The sequence below is a fragment of the Glycine max genome, chromosome 12 (assembly GCF_000004515.6).
Source record: "Glycine max cultivar Williams 82 chromosome 12, Glycine_max_v4.0, whole genome shotgun sequence".
Lineage (NCBI taxonomy): Eukaryota > Viridiplantae > Streptophyta > Magnoliopsida > Fabales > Fabaceae > Glycine > Glycine max.
The window spans coordinates 8734896-8751061 of NC_038248.2; the positions used below are offsets into that span (position 1 = coordinate 8734896).

The window sequence follows — 16166 nt, forward strand, 5'->3', positions numbered from 1 at the left end:
TGAATTTTGAAATTTGAAGTGTTATTTTATTTATTTATGCTTTAAAGTACGTAACAATATATATGATATTGTACTCATCATTTCAAAACATGAAAACTCTAACTTAAAAGACCCCAATTCAGTTAATTATACTTGACTTTCATGTGTGAGGAAGAAACATTTGCTTTTGCTATAAATTTTATTTGATTTACTATACGTGAGGAAGTATAATATTCTTCTGCTATACACTTAATTTGATATATTATTTTATATGCTCTATATACTTACTAAATGTTAAGATTCAGTACTGCTAAACACTTCATTCATATGATTAAGCAATTATTGATATCAATTGTGCAAACTAATTTATGGGTAACTACCTGTTTTTTATTTTCTATTTTTTTAATATAATAGTGCAAACTAATTTGTGGCTAACTACTTATAATTCAGTTTAGAATGGTGTCTAACAATAAAAATCTTCTCACTACCAATACACCATCATTGCAAAGACCCCAGTTTAGATTTCCTTCCTCTAACTGCTTCTAAAACAAGATGGACATGTGCTTTTTGTCTGTGGATCTTTAACTAGTTTTCTGAATTTTGGGATCAAGAAGTGAGTTGTAAGTATTCCATTTTTTTTCTCTTTATGCTAAATGTGTCAATTGTCAAGTGCTCCCTACCTTTTAACTTTTTATCCGTGTTCACTTGGATTTGTTCTAAAATGAAAGGAAATAATAAACCCAAAATTTTAATATTTTTAATGCTTTTATTGTGCATACACTATACAAGTAGAAAATATTTCTGCTATTCATGTTTTTGATTGGTTCCATATAATGGTGTATTTGCCTATTGTCAAAAAAGTCTTGGTCACCAGCATTTTATTATTGGCTGCCTATTTAGCTGACTTTTAGCTTCCATGTTTAGGTTTGCATCGTTTTTGTTATACCGATCATTAAGAAAAACCAATCGAGTAGGTGAGCCAAAAAAACATGTTAACAAGGGTAATTTCAAGGTCAAACACGAGCTTCTAATTTTGACTCAACAAACACTTAGTATAATCTTAGTAAAATGCACACGGTACACATACAAACAAGCCCCATACACAATTCACTTTGGTTTAGGTTTGCATATGTAATGAAAACACTCCTATTTATTAATTGCCTAATTAATCCTTCGTTATTTCTACACTTTGGTTTCTTGTAAAGGTGAACAATATCTTGAGTAGAGACATTCTTAAGTGGTTTAGAGCATAATGTATTTTACTAATCTATCTATATATTATAATGAGATTGATTTTTATCTCTTAACTACCATGCCAAATATATATTATAATTCTTATTTTTTATTTTATAGGAGGATCCTGAAGTAGCAAAGTTTAGAGAGCAAGACCTTAAATTCTTACTTGAGATGGAATTCCTTTTTAAGGGTACTATTGCTATTGGTTTTGCAGCATATGCACCATCTGAATATTCAAGACAAAATGAAGGATTCAACACAAGAACAAAAGAGACAAATGATAACATTGATGATAACACCGAGATGGAAGTGAATGAGCCTGAGATAAACACGACAACTCAGACAACGTCTTCGACAAAGGAAAGTGGACAGAGGAAAAAAGGGTGAGAAAAGAATTGGGGTTGCTACCAAGCTTTCCTCACAATTAGATCGCATTATTCAAATATTTGAATCTAGTGAATCTGCTCAAGACCCAACTAGCATTACTGCATGTGTAGCAAAGTTGAAAGATCTACTAGGACTTGAGCGTGGGAGTGAACTATTTTACAAAGCCAATAGACTTATGAAAAACAGGGCAAACAAGATCACCTTTGTTGCTTTAGAAGAGCCTGAGCTATAACTTGGATGGATCAAGTCTGACACTTAAGCACAAGTTCCTTAGTTTCTCCTTTATCTGATATCATTGACAATTACTTGGTTGTGTTATGGATCTTAGTTTTTAATTCTAGTTATGTCATGGATCTTTGTTTTTAATTTTGGTTGTTATAGATCTTGGTTATGGTTTGGCTCTTGATTTTTATTTTCAGTTATGTTATGAATTTTTTTTCCTTCTACAGGATGTCTTCATCATTATCAACAAATGACTCTTCATCTGGCGATGACGATCACATTACGAAGAACAAAGTGTTGATGTTTGTTGTAGCTAATGTTACCAATTACTTCATGAATTATGTTGTGAAAAATCCATGTAGAGATTCAAGCATGACAGACCATCATTGGGTATTTGAAATTCTAAATGGTCATCCAATACGTTGTTATCAAATGTTTATAATGAAGAAACTTGTTTTTCTTGAATTATGTGATATCTTGGAAACCAAGTACAACTTAAAGAAAACTCAAAATGTCAGTATTTATGAGTAAGTTGGCTTGTTTTTATACATGTTGAGTCAACCAGGTTCTATTTGTAATTGTGAGGAAATATTTCAACATTCAGGTGAAACAATGTCTAGACATTTCCATAGTGTCTTAGAAGCTGTGTGTATGTTTGCAAAGGACATAATTAAGCCTATTGATCCATCATTTAGAGATACTCCTGATGAGATTCTAAAAAATGCCAAATATCGCCCTTATTTTAGGGATTGTATTGGTGCAATAGATGGTACTCATATACAAGTTTGTGTTCTCTCTCATCTACAAGGAGTCTATATTGGTCGAAAAGGCTACATTATCACTAATGTCATGGTTGTTTGTGACTTTAGCATGTGTTTCACTTTCGTTTGGGTAGGTTGAAAAGGTTCTGCACATGATACTAAGATAGTTATGGAGGCTTTACGTAAGCCTGCATTGCATTTTCCACATCCTCCTCAAGGTACTTAACAAGTATATATTATAAATATATGCATCATTATAATTTTGTGTTCTAACATGCATTATTGTTTTATTCTTTAGGTAAATATTATCTTGTTGATTCTGGTTATCTTACTTTTATGAATTTTCTAGGACCGCACAAGAAAACTAGGTATCATCTCCTACAATTTAGAATTGGGCCTAGAATCAGGGGAAGAGTTGAAGTTTTTAATTATTATCATTCCAGTCTTCGAAATACAATTGAACGTGCATTTGATTTATGTAAAGCGAGATAAAAGATATTAGGTAATATGCCACCTTTTGCTTTGAAGACATAAAACCAAATCATTGTTACTTGCATGACTATACATAACTTCATTCAAAGAAATGACAAGAGTGATGAAGAATTTGATTCACTAGATGAAGATAACAAATATATAGATATTGATGAGGATGAAAGTGAAGTTGGTCCTAGTACTACAACATCGGAAGAATGGGATGCTCGGAATACTTTACAAATGGAACGATTTAGAGAATTCCTAAAAAATACGTTTTCAACACGTATTTAATTTTTTATTTTTTAATAATATAAGGTTGCATGTTTATGGTATGAGTACATTTAAACAATTCTATATTAAAAGACATTATTGATCATATTATTATCAGGTTAATGACATTTTATATTTTGTTATAAATTATAATTACATAGATAATAATTAAATTATAAACTAGAATGTAAGTGATAATATTACTAAAACAATAATGTATTAGTTACATTTTAAATATGAAAATTAATTATGGAGAAAGATGTATAATTATATTTTTATGAGATACATTTATTTTATTTTTATAAAAATAATTATTTTTTTAATCAAAACTTCTAGAAAATATATAACAATTTTTTAAATATAATAATAAAGTTAAAATAGTTTTATAAATGAAATAGAAGAAAAAAAATAATTTTTATTATTTTTAATAATATTTAATTATTTAATGTATTTAATAATTATATAATAATGTTAAAATATTTAATTATTAGTTTTAATAATGTAAAAGCATATAATATCCTTTTTGATAATTTTAATTATGTTAAAGACTTTCTATAATTTCATCCGGACATCATATTATTTTCAATAAACACTTAAAAATTTATCATTCAAATATCAAATTAATTTATATAAAAGTAACTTTTGGAATAAAAACTTGTTGAATAAATTCTTTTCCTTTAACATCTTCTATAATAATGCATTTAAACATGCCAGTACCTTTCACTACTGGTTATTCCACATTCGAAGAAATAAACTCACCCACTAAGCACTACACAAATCACACAGAGTTGCAAGAGAAAGATAAAAGAAGATGGCGACTCTTGATTCCGACGTGCCTATGGTTCCCGCCGGCGAGCCCTCGAGCAGCGCCGGTCCTTCTTCCAAGAAGCCCAAGCGCTTCGAGATCAAGAAGTGGAACGCCGTCGCTCTCTGGGCTTGGGGTATTTATTTTTTCCCCTCCTCAAACCCTAATTTTCCGATTCTTTTTTGAAATTCCTGAAATTAACTTTTTATTGTTTTTTTTAGACATCGTTGTCGATAACTGTGCTATCTGCCGGAACCACATCATGGATCTCTGTAAGAAATTTATTTCCAATTGAAAACAGTTCTTCGATTTGAAGCGTTTCGTTCCGCTTTTTGAAAACTGTGGTCACTGATTTTAGGCATCGAGTGCCAAGCCAACCAGGCTAGCGCCACTAGCGAGGAATGCACTGTGGCTTGGGGTATGGTCCGAACCCCTCTTGTTTTATACTTCGATTTTATGTGAAATAGCTTTTAGAATGTTTTATGTCTATCTGTCATCTTAGGGTTAAAGAAGATAGATTTAAGTGTTGGAATATTACAAATTTAATTTAAATATATATACAATTTATAGTAAAAATATTGTTAGTTAAGAGTGCTTCAATCTCAGCTGCAAGGTAATGTGTTTGGTGTTTGTTAGAGGTTAACTTATTGCTGCAATGTTTAAAGTGGGCAAATCATGAATATTTTGCAAAGTAGCTATTCTTCACTTATAGCATACATTCATACAATAGCCAATGGGTATAGTATTTGATTCAAAACCATTGTTTGAACGCAATAAGTTATAATCTTGAAGGAAAACAGCTTTTGATCCTTAAGTTCTTCCTGGTGCTGTTTATGCTATGTTGTGTTGTGTAAGGTTGTTATTGGGCAGTGGTGGCTGCTATTATCTCATTGATCTTGTTGAGTGAGGAAAATGGTTATTGTGTGATTCACTTGTAGGGTTAGGCTTGGATGTAGTTACTGCTTTTCCTCCTTCATCGTATTTCCCCCTTTTTATATCTCTTTATTTTTTTCAACTGAAGCAAATTCAGTATCTTACCCATACTGTAGTACTACACTTTTAGTTTAGTGTTTTCTTTCTATTTGGCTCCTTAACCTTGTGGCCACTGCCCTCTGCCTCACTCACATTGATGTGACTTTTCAGGTTATTAGATTAGGTATCCTTCATAGCTCTTATCCTAATTGAAATTTCCCCCCTTCTCCCTCTCTCTCTCAAATGGACAAAAAAATCAGCCATGAAAGTATACTTATTTGCAAGCAAAACTAAGTGGAATACGACTCTTTACTAAAAATATTATTTCCACGATATTTGATCAAGCATTTTATGATTGAAAAGGGAATAACCATTTTATTGGTAGAACAATCATATTGATAGTGATAAGTGATAACCCCAAAGTTCAACAGTAAATAAAGCAAGAAAGCCAAACTCTAACCCATAGGATATGTTACTCTGCACTTTAGAACTAATGGAGATACTAACAGTTATTGCTAAACACATCATATATTTTATTTAGGTTATATTTAATGTTTGCTTACCTTTAAGATTATTAGTAGTATATAGATTCTAGATCATTCTACTCGATGAGTCTGTGAGATAATCAGTATGAGTGGTACCATAATGTGGCCATTTTTTTATTCGACTGTTTGCAGCTTTTAAATTTGATTGTACTTTCTTGACCCTTGGAGTTGTGGTTTAAACTATTAGGAATCAACTATTGTGATTTATGACGACCTTCAGGCTTTTTGGTATAAGGGAGGAAAAGTGAAGGAAGGGATCATACTAAAGAAAAGAAATGAAAAGGAGAGTAGTGGAGGAGTTATTATTTCCATTGTTTGTTATTGTCTAATGGAAAAGAAGGGATGCTTCCATTTGTTTGGTTTCATCATGAAAAATAATGGAAATACATGTTAATAACATTGGGATGGATAAAGAACATGTTGGCCCACTTCACTGTGGGACTCTTGAATTCTTTCTTCATTACAATCTCTCCATTTCCATCCTTGATACTGAAATAAAGGTGATGTCTGATCAAAATGCATTTTCCTTTCCTTCCCCTTCTAGAATGACATACGAAACAAATAATTAATTCTATGGTTGTCCATTCATTACTGCAAGTTATTTCACTGGTCATTGGTGTTGTGCAAATTCATTTGATCATTTTATTTGTTGCTTTTAAAATATTTTTGCATATGTACAATTCTGCAGTTTACTTACTGTAAATATACTTTTTTGATCCGGGAAGATTTTGGTATTGCTAGATCCACTCAATGGTGTCATCTCCTTACTTTTGTGACTTTGGAATAAGATATAGTGCATTAGTGTGTAGGTCATTGCCTCATGAGGTAAAAGATTGTGCCATTTCAGTTTAGTTGGCACTTAAAAGAATAGTTTGTAGGTCATTCTTTAATTATGAAGGCTTCTGTGGTTGTTACTATTCTTCTTAGCTTGCACTGGATTACTCAAACTGTTAACTTCTCTGGATTTCATTTTATACAGGAGTTTGTAACCATGCTTTTCACTTCCATTGCATCAGTCGATGGCTCAAGACTCGTCAAGTTTGTCCTCTAGGTATGAAGACCTAGTTCCTTTCATCCTCTATTTCTTTTGGGACCTTATGGGTTAAAAGTGCATGGCTTACTTGTGTTTCTGTGCTTGTACAGATAACAGTGAGTGGGAGTTTCAGAAATATGGCCACTAGAATTATGATGTGGTTGAGCTCCTCGGACATTTGGACCATCTATCCTAGATTTTGAATATTTACTGTTCTATCTGTTATTTTCGTTTGCTTGTGTACTGAATTTATTATGTTCAAGAAATCAGCTTGTCTGATGGAATTTGATATACGCCGTGGTAACATGTAAAGTTTTACTTTAATGTTTTATGTATTTCATATGCTTCCTTTCAGCTGTTTGTGTTTGTGGTGCTTACAAGCTGTGTGAGTTGGTTAATTTTTCTCCCTTCCCGTGTATTGCTTTGTAGTTGATGATAATTGATAATGGTTCATATTTTTTTCAATTTTAAATCGCATACGAGCATATTTTCTGTGTCATTACATGCTTTATTACATAAACATTTCCTTGTTTGGTGGATTGGGATGTGTTATCTTCATTGTTGAAGATTGCCATGCTAAATGTTCTAGTGGTTTATAAATGTGTGACCATGCTTATGATGTCAGTACTCAAGGCTACCATTCTTTCTCACTTATTTGTTGGAAGAAGCTTATGGTCTAGTGTTTATTTTTCCTGGCTATTGCTTCCTGCACTTCCCATGTTGCTTCCTGCACATCCTTTTTCCTTTTGGAATGTAAAATTACATTCCGGAATGCACTCCTTTTTTGGTTTCTGGAACCATTCTGGAAGGTTAAAAAACATTTTGGAAAGAGTATAGGAAGCAACATTGAAGTGCAGGAAGCAATAGCCATTTTTGGTGTGTATATGTATTTTATTAAGGTATTTATTATCATGGTGGTAATGAGGAATTTTTGAAATATTTATGATATTTACTTACAGCACATTTATGGGTGTCATGCACCTTCCATTCACTAAACACCATTTTCATTTCTACCTATGTTCGTATTTGTTATTTTATAGCTATACCTAGATTGGTTGCTTGTCCAAATTTTAGCTAATTCTGTGTTCAATAAGCAACTTTAATATCTTTCCTTTACCCACATAGGAAAAGAAAATGTCTTAGAGAACTTGGACAAAACGATTACGCTTCGAAAGTATAAGGAAACAGTGGTTTTCATTTACTACTGATTTTGAGGCAGAATATTAAGACACTGGTATTCTCTTTAAATTGTACACTTGGTGGGCCTGTATTCTTTTATATTCATTTCCATTTGAATTTTTAAATACTTACATGAAGTTCTCTTAAAGAGAATTATCAATACATGATATGGGTTAATATGATCTCTTAATATTTTTCTCACAGCAAAAAAGAGAAGAAAAAGACTCAAGATATATCACTAAAGTTTTTTTTAATTCGAATTGATCTTGGAGTATGGTACATCATGCTGCCTTTTATAGGCAACACATAACAATAAAATAATATTAACTTAATATATAAGGAATGTTATAACCACCAACATCATCTCATATCTTTGTAGTATACTTATCATTTAAGTAAATGTTAGTCCAATAACCGGTCAAAATTTCCAACTCTTTTTTTATTATTGGCATTCTCTCCCTTAAAACAAATATGTATCCTTTTAAATAGGGTATAAACGAGTCAAGCTTAGACACCTAGTTTTATCTAACACATATTAGCTTAGCTACGTTGACCTGCTTCCTCTTTGGCGGTCACTTTTCATACCTTGCAACATTACACTCCCACTTCAAACTATGCCTTGCCAGTTGAGTAAGATTCATTACGATTTACTCTTCTGTGGATTACGAGAATTCTCACTGATATTTTGGTATCAACTTTTTGCTACATTTTTTTTGTTTTAATTTGTAATATGTAGCTTTTTGTCCAAACTTTCCATGATAGTTTTTTTTAAAAAAATAAATTTGTTCTTTCTTAGTAGTTGTCATCTATTCCTTTTCCTTGATTTGCAAAACCAAATTAGTCCCATATTTTCCTTGATTAGATGATTTGAAATTGTTGTCTCTCCTTTAGTTGAAATTGACATGTCCTCTTCTACTAAGTAATTTCCTCTTATTGAAATTAATGACTTCTACCTTCTACATTTTGTTTTGGATTCAAAAATATTATTGTAAAGACAAATATTATAAGAAAGTAAAATTTTTGTAATCTTTTTTGTAAACCAGACTATCATTTGATAAAGGTAAAAGATAAATAAAGAGATTTTTCACAAATACACTCAGTCACACAATATCCAATAGATTTTGTAAAAACACTTTTAAAAATTAAATTCAAACCCTTTGTTAGTTAAAATAAAAAGATAAACACTTTTGACTCTAAATAAATCAAAAGATTTGTTGAAGTTGATTTGTTCACTAACTAGTCTTAACGTCTTATAAATGAGTATACAAGTTGAGCGCTTAGTCTTTTCTCTCAAGATACACAAAGTGTTTTGAGAGCTGTTACAACTTAAGAAATTTCATAGAGATAACTCAAAGAAGAGGAAAACTAGATTTCAAGTATTCACTTATAGGTTTGTAACTTCAGCTCTTCAAAGCTTCTCGTAATTAAAGCCATCATTAGAAAATGTCTGTTGTGTTTAAACGGTCTGATTTTCTTCATTTGAGCTAGTATTTGAAGAGGTGTCCGTTGTGCATTAAATGTGAACATTATATACACATCCAATCCATGTTGAAACACCACTTTTTTTTTTCTTTCTTGAACCACACTTTAGCAGAGGCAAAACACTTTTGCTCAGAACAGGTCCTGTCCACAACAGGTGTAGCCATTCACGTCTTTTAAGAAGAAGAGAGATATTGATATTTAAGTCTTTAATTATTTTACTTTCTTGACCTTTGTCAACCTTGAATGATATATTAGACATAGATGCAATATATCAGTTTGATGACATATAAGACAAAACTTTTCAACTTTGTAATTATTTATATCTAATCAAAACTATTGTTTAGATTCACTTGACTCTTTAAAAGCTTCTCCGTTTACTTGTTATGTTACTTTTTTTGCCTTTTCCAAGATTATAGTTTTGTGGCTTTCAATGCTTTCTTACAACTTTGATATTGCCACGGTGTCTGTTTTGTAGGACTCAATTATTGTAGTCACTACATGGTTAAACTTCATCAACATAGAAGTAGAATTTTCTGGCCCATGTTGTTGTTTGGAATGTTTTCTCCATGTACTCATCTTATTGACAAGATATGTTACACATGAGAAACATTGGTTTACGGTTTTAGATCTAGACATTTCATACTTTTCATATTCTTTGTGTGTGAGGATTGTAATTTGAATTTATGGGCTTTCTCTATTTTTTCATATGATAGCTTCAAGATGTCCCACATTTCTTTGATTATTTTGGCATTTCCTATTTTGATATAAAAAAAATAGTCTAGACCTTGGTGTATTTGTGAGAGTGCCAACTAGTCTCTCCTTTGAGCAGTACCATTTGTTCCTTGTAGTAATTTGGGTTCAACAAAGAAGACAGGAGAGAAAGACATAATGTATATCACTCAAAATTGCCTTTTATAGACAATACGTAACAATAAAATAATATTAACTAAATATGGAAGGAATATTAAAGCTTAAGGTATACTTGGTTTAGAAGAGAAAGTGGAAGGAAAGAAAGTGAAAGTAATAAAAATAGAAGGAAAGAAAATGAGTAAAATTAAAGGGGTGATTTAGTTTGTTTGTTAAAAATGAAAGAAATAATTTTCTTTTCTTCTATTTCATTGTATAGAAAGTGAAAAGAAAGGAAAAAAATTTGTGTAAAATAACTTAAATATCTTAAGGGTCCGTTTGATTTACTAAAAATTATGATATTGAATAGGATAAATATTTTTCTTCAATCTTTAATTTAAAAAGGAATTGTAAACAAATTAAACTAATGATGACATGACAAAAACTTAAGTTTTTGTTACTAAAAAAATCATTGAAGAACAACTTTTTATCCCTGAATACAAAATATTCAAAATACATAATATGAGATGTTATAAGAGTGGTAATCATCATGAGTTTTTAATTAACATATATGAGAGGTTGAAATAGAAGAAGTGATGGTTAGGACATAATAAACTATAACATTTAGATATTTGATTTTATGTCTATTGAGTTTTTTTAAAGATTTTATGATATAATAAGATTTAAATTTGAATCTAATTTTTTTAATATAAGTCTTCTATTTTAATCTAACAGTTAAAATTAATCATTTTAATTTTCATATAAAATGACTATTCTCCTATTATACGTTTGTTCTTTATATATACATAATGTGTGCGAACATCTAAGTCAAATATAAGCTTTTTAAAGTTGTCTCCCAACAATAACGGTACCGATGTTCTATGTTCTATGTTCTATGTGCGTGAGTTGAAAAATACTAATCAAACTATGCCCTTTGGCAATGAACTAATTGAAAACTAGTGAGAGTTGGTACCCATACTTTGCACGGATCCTAGGATTAATTACATTCAAGAGGAGTGGGCAACACTGATTAAAATTATAGCTTGATAAGCATCAAACCATAAGTAATTGAGTAGAGAAGATGATAAAGAAAATGTGCACCTAATATCAGCAATAGGTAAAATGTTTGCCCTTAATGACGTCATTTATTGCGGTGTACAAACATAGCCGATAAAAAAGACAAAATAATATTAATTAATTTTTTTTTGAAAATGTTTATTATTGGAATCTTAACGGCAATTGATGTCGTGCCAATAACATTGTTGCGACTAAGAAACCCTCCAAGCAATTATCATAAGCTATTATAATTTATAACAACATTTGTTGGCTGATCATAGTAAGTAACTCATGTTATTTTTGTTGAAAATCTTAAGCGCACTTAAGATGAATATTTTTCTTTCAAGACGATTTATCAAGAGACATAAATAACTATCAGTTGTGTCAATCATTGTTGGTGAAACTGAATATAAGCTTTGTTCTTAATGTAAAACGGATTTTATAATGTAGGGTTATTATATTAGTATATTTAATTTTTCTTTTATCTCACTTTCATTATATATATTTTTTCAATCTCTTTTTATTTTCCATTACATCATTTGTCACTTTTATTAATTTTTCTCTCTTTTTTTTATTTCTCTGCCTCTCTCTCTCTCTTTTTTTTTCTCTCAATTTTTACCCATACACTTGACGTGTATGATTAATTTTTTTTTCCTATTTTACGGGTATACAATGAATATACGACCATTGCCATCCCCAGAAAGCCGAGTCTTGAAAAGGAAAAATGGAAAATGCCGTCCTTCTGAACCACAACGGTCAACAACGGTTTCTCTCTCTGTAGTTTGTTTTTATTTTTTATTTCCTCTTCTTTTTGGTTTAGAGCACAGGAATTTAAACGTAAGTTTAGTCGAATCAGATAAAATTATAATATGTGATAAAACTTTTATTCTATATATTGATCGTTGATATTCAGGATTCAAACTATTTGAGATCTTTAATTAAATTATAACATCACGACATATAATCCACACGGAAAGTGGGTTTTTTTTTCTCTCTCTCTACACGTTTTCTCCTCTTTCTCTCTTTCTATGTTTAGTTTTTTCAGTTGGAATTTCAACTGTTACTTTAACTTCCTCAACACCCTATGGCCCACCCCAAGAATCTATGGTATGGACTTCCTTTTTCTCCATTCTTCACTCTAACTTTCGGTTACAAATCTCTCTTCAAATGGTATTCTCAACCACTGCCCAAACTTTTTTTTAATTATTATTATTATTATTGAAAAGACAATTTCTACCATACTTTATTTTTATTATTATTAAAAGTTTAGGCAAGTTGATGCTCACCAAGGTCAGAGTAAGTTCCAATACTAAGAGAATGTTTATAAAAGTATTTATATATTATTCATTAAAGATGTTCTCACATCGGCAGCTAAAATCAAATCATATCTATTTTGGAATATGAATTTATTTTTTACTAACTATCTTACTAACTAGATAAACATTTGGTGGTCCTACCATACTTATTTGTTTACATATTTTTTTATATTCTTTGAACTTGAATTTGTTGTGCGTGTAGTTGGTGTTTTTTATTTTTTATTTTTATCTAAATAGAATAATAAAATATTTATAATAACAATCAAAAGATAAAGAAAGGCTAAAAAAATGTTGAGACTAAGTAAGAATATTCTTTTTATTATTGATATAGATTATAAATTATTCTTATTATTATAGTGGTGCTCTATATAGTATATATGCTGTTCTTGTTAGAGTTTGACTAATGGATCATTCTCTGAATTGTTCATCTAGAGGCAGGGCAGTACCTGGCTGCAAAAACCAAAGTGGTTCTGATGAGGAAAGTGGATGGACATCTTACTTAGAAGATTTCTCAAAAGGCATAGAGCCAAGCTATTGTTCCAGTTTGGATGGCTCCTCTTTGCTCTCAGATGCTGCTTCTTGTGCTGCATGGAAATTTTCTCATCAGAATTTTAAGGTCAGCACTGCCCCAAATCTACCCAAAAAACTAAGCTTCAAGAAAGCAAGAGCCAAACAGATATCAGAGGATGACCCTTTGGAAGACACTGCTAGCTCTCCAGTCAATAGCCCCAAGGTATATATACAAAACACCAATTATTGTTTCTTATAAATTTTTTTCTCTCCAAATTTTTTTTTCTTTCCCTCTTTCAGTATATGCCATGAGACTTTTTATTTTTTGTTTTCTCATTTTTGTTTTGTTTTGTTTTGTTTGTAATATCATTATTAATTATTATGTGTAGGTGAGAGACTTGAATCCAGCTGAAATGAGTTCTAGGAAGGTTGATGATCAACTAGAAGCTTCTCTGGTAAATCTGGATTATAATGCTTCTCATTTCAAGAGAAGAAATAAATTTGGTTCTCAATATTCCTATCTAACCAATTTTCTATGTATGTATGGTTTTCATGATCATGATTGTGTAGGGTAAGGAATTCATCACATCATCAGAACATTATTCGGATTTGAAGATGGATGATAATGAGCATGAATTAAAATTCAATGGAAAGAACATTGATTGCACAGACTTAAAGAAAAGGGGGCTATGCCTGGTTCCTTTGTCTTTGTTGGTTAATTATTTGGGGTGACTGATACTTTTGTCTATATATATACACCTTCTCTCTCTCTCTATATATGTCCCTCCTAGTCTCCTTTTCAGTGTTCTTCTATATGTGGCTCAAGTTATGGAATTGTATAATATTAAAGAGTATGATCAGTGAATGTGATGTATAATCTGTATGTGACTATGTTTATATTACTTAATCCTAGTTAGTAGTTTGATAAATTTGTGTTTGGTAATTTGTTTTTGAAGGAAAACTTAATTAAGTATAGTGTGTCATATTTCTAATTCTTCAAGATTAATATTTTTTTTTAATTCGTGGGAATCAAACACATAAAAACTTATAATAATTCACGCATCTTACTTAAATAACTGAATTAAATTTTCTTGACATATTAATTATTAATATGTTATATAAAAAAAAAGGATATAACACAATTAAAATAATGTTCCACAATCATGTGGACGACACTGCTATAAATTTGAAATCAATAAACCAAATGTGGATACTCTGATAAATTAAAACAATAGGGAGAGAAAACACTGTTCATGCTTGCTATTGAAAAGGCCAAAGAATGAATAGGCATAGCAGTTGAAGTAAATCAGGTTCAGGTGGGTCATAAGCTGTAAGTGCTGGTCAATCTTTATTTACCCTAAAACTATATGAAGTGTAATAACCAAAAAATAGTAAGATGTTACTTAATAGTTTTTTGTATGAGAATAGATTGATTAGTGATGACAATTAATAATGAAATTTGGTGCTAGTTCCCACTGTCGATGTTGAGTTAAAAGTTAAAACATAAGACAAAGTAAGTGAGAAATATTTTGTTCAAAAAGGTCAATTTATTTTAATAATTTTAACTTTCATCAGATGATACTATTGATACGAAAAAAAGCACGATGTTAGTGCAAATTTTCAAGTACGTATTTGAAGTTTTCTTTAAGAAGTTTCAAATTATCGTTTAAATAAAAATTTGTATGCTATGACTTTTACACAAATTATGATGTTATAGGTTTCAAGAACCCAATTACACCCTTTATATATAAATAAAATCCAATTACACTACAAATAGTTTGTAATGATTTATAGGAAATAATAGCTTCCAATAAATATGCTGTAAACTTTTTTAAAATGAAGAATTAATTAATTTAATACATTAGCAACTTCCACCCATATATATATATATATATATATATATGAAGAGAGATTAAGTTAAGATAATGAAAAATTCAGTTTAGTCTTCCTTGTTTTTAAAGTTGTTTAGACATAAGATTCGACTGGCAAAATAATAAAACGTGCAAGTCGTTGGACACTTGGATTCCTGTAACGTGTCATGCCTGATGCTCTATAAAGTTCTTTTTTTAAACAATTTTATTTATTTTAGAAATAAGTTTATTCTCTTAATAAAAGAAAGAAAAAAAATAAGTTTAGTTACCCATGTATTATTTAATAACTTTTTATGATATTAAATTTCATACATTATATTATAGTTAAAATTTATAATAAATAAATACTTTCAAACATATAAATTATATTTTAAATTTATGATAAATAATACATTTTGTCATTGTATTTTTAACTATTAATATTTTTAAAAAATATAGAAATTAATTTTAAAAATAGAAGGTAATATATTAATGAAAGAGGTTAAGAAAAATTTCTAAAAAGGTTTTCGTGAAAGAAAAACTCCTTAAAATACTTTCATTGATAAAATAGTTCCTAAAATATATTTATTGCTTCGTGTGTGTGTGTATATATATATATATATATATATATATATATATATATATATATATATATATATATATATATATATCATTAATTTGTTAATAGTCAATATCAAAGTTAAAATAGACCAACAAATTTTGCTTCACGTATGTATATATATCTTATTGCTTCAAGATATTTGTTTATTGTTCTTTATTTTTCAGACTGATAAAAAAAAATAATCCTATTACTTCGGTCTATTTGATTAGTGTTTGATTCGCTTGAGCATTGGTTTAATTATATGCTATAATATCTTCAGCGACACGCTGATAAGAAAGAATAAATATTCACTGTTCTACAAATATGTTAATGATTAATATAATGCTGATTCCTTATATAGTATTACTGATAGTTTATTCAAACAAGAAAGTTTCTTCTGTATTAATTCTCTGGAGTTTGGAATGATATTCAAGTAGGTAGACCTCCAAACATCGCAAGTCTCTACATTTAGATAATTGAATACATTTTAATGTTATGCAATATATTAGATGAAAAATTAATACAAATTATAAAAAAAAATATTTAAATTAACATAGAAGAGTCATGATATATATTTAAAAAAATAAAAAACTCATAACAAAATAGTTAAATAATAGAAATTCATATGAATATGTCACATGT

General features: G+C 29.8%; 2 protein-coding genes across 2 annotated transcripts; both read left to right on the forward strand.

The window, feature by feature from the left end:
* The first annotated feature begins 4109 nt into the window (after positions 1 to 4109).
* LOC100500045 (uncharacterized) lies at positions 4110 to 7037 on the forward strand. Its single transcript, NM_001249143.2, is given in 5 exon segments — positions 4110 to 4270; positions 4356 to 4406; positions 4493 to 4552; positions 6631 to 6702; positions 6795 to 7037. Coding segments are annotated over 5 exon segments (351 nt in total). The 5' UTR covers positions 4110 to 4140; the 3' UTR covers positions 6833 to 7037.
* A 5903-nt stretch (positions 7038 to 12940) lies between these two features.
* Positions 12941 to 14002, forward strand: LOC100804712 (vascular-related unknown protein 1). Its single transcript, XM_003540795.4, has 3 exons — positions 12941 to 13296; positions 13463 to 13528; positions 13644 to 14002. Exons 1-3 carry the CDS (start codon positions 12967 to 12969, stop codon positions 13803 to 13805), a joined length of 558 nt encoding a protein of 185 aa, XP_003540843.1. The 5' UTR covers positions 12941 to 12966; the 3' UTR covers positions 13806 to 14002.
* Positions 14003 to 16166: the final 2164 nt, after the last annotated feature.

Bases quoted from the DNA above. Each gene is read 5' to 3' on its own strand.
- LOC100804712 (XM_003540795.4), top strand. From the start codon at position 12,967: ATGGATCATTCTCTGAATTGTTCATCTAGAGGCAGGGCAGTACCTGGC. The intron at 13,297-13,462 runs GTATATATACAA...TATTATGTGTAG, and splicing joins CTCCAGTCAATAGCCCCAAG to GTGAGAGACTTGAATCCAGC. The intron at 13,529-13,643 runs GTAAATCTGGAT...ATGATTGTGTAG, and splicing joins ATCAACTAGAAGCTTCTCTG to GGTAAGGAATTCATCACATC.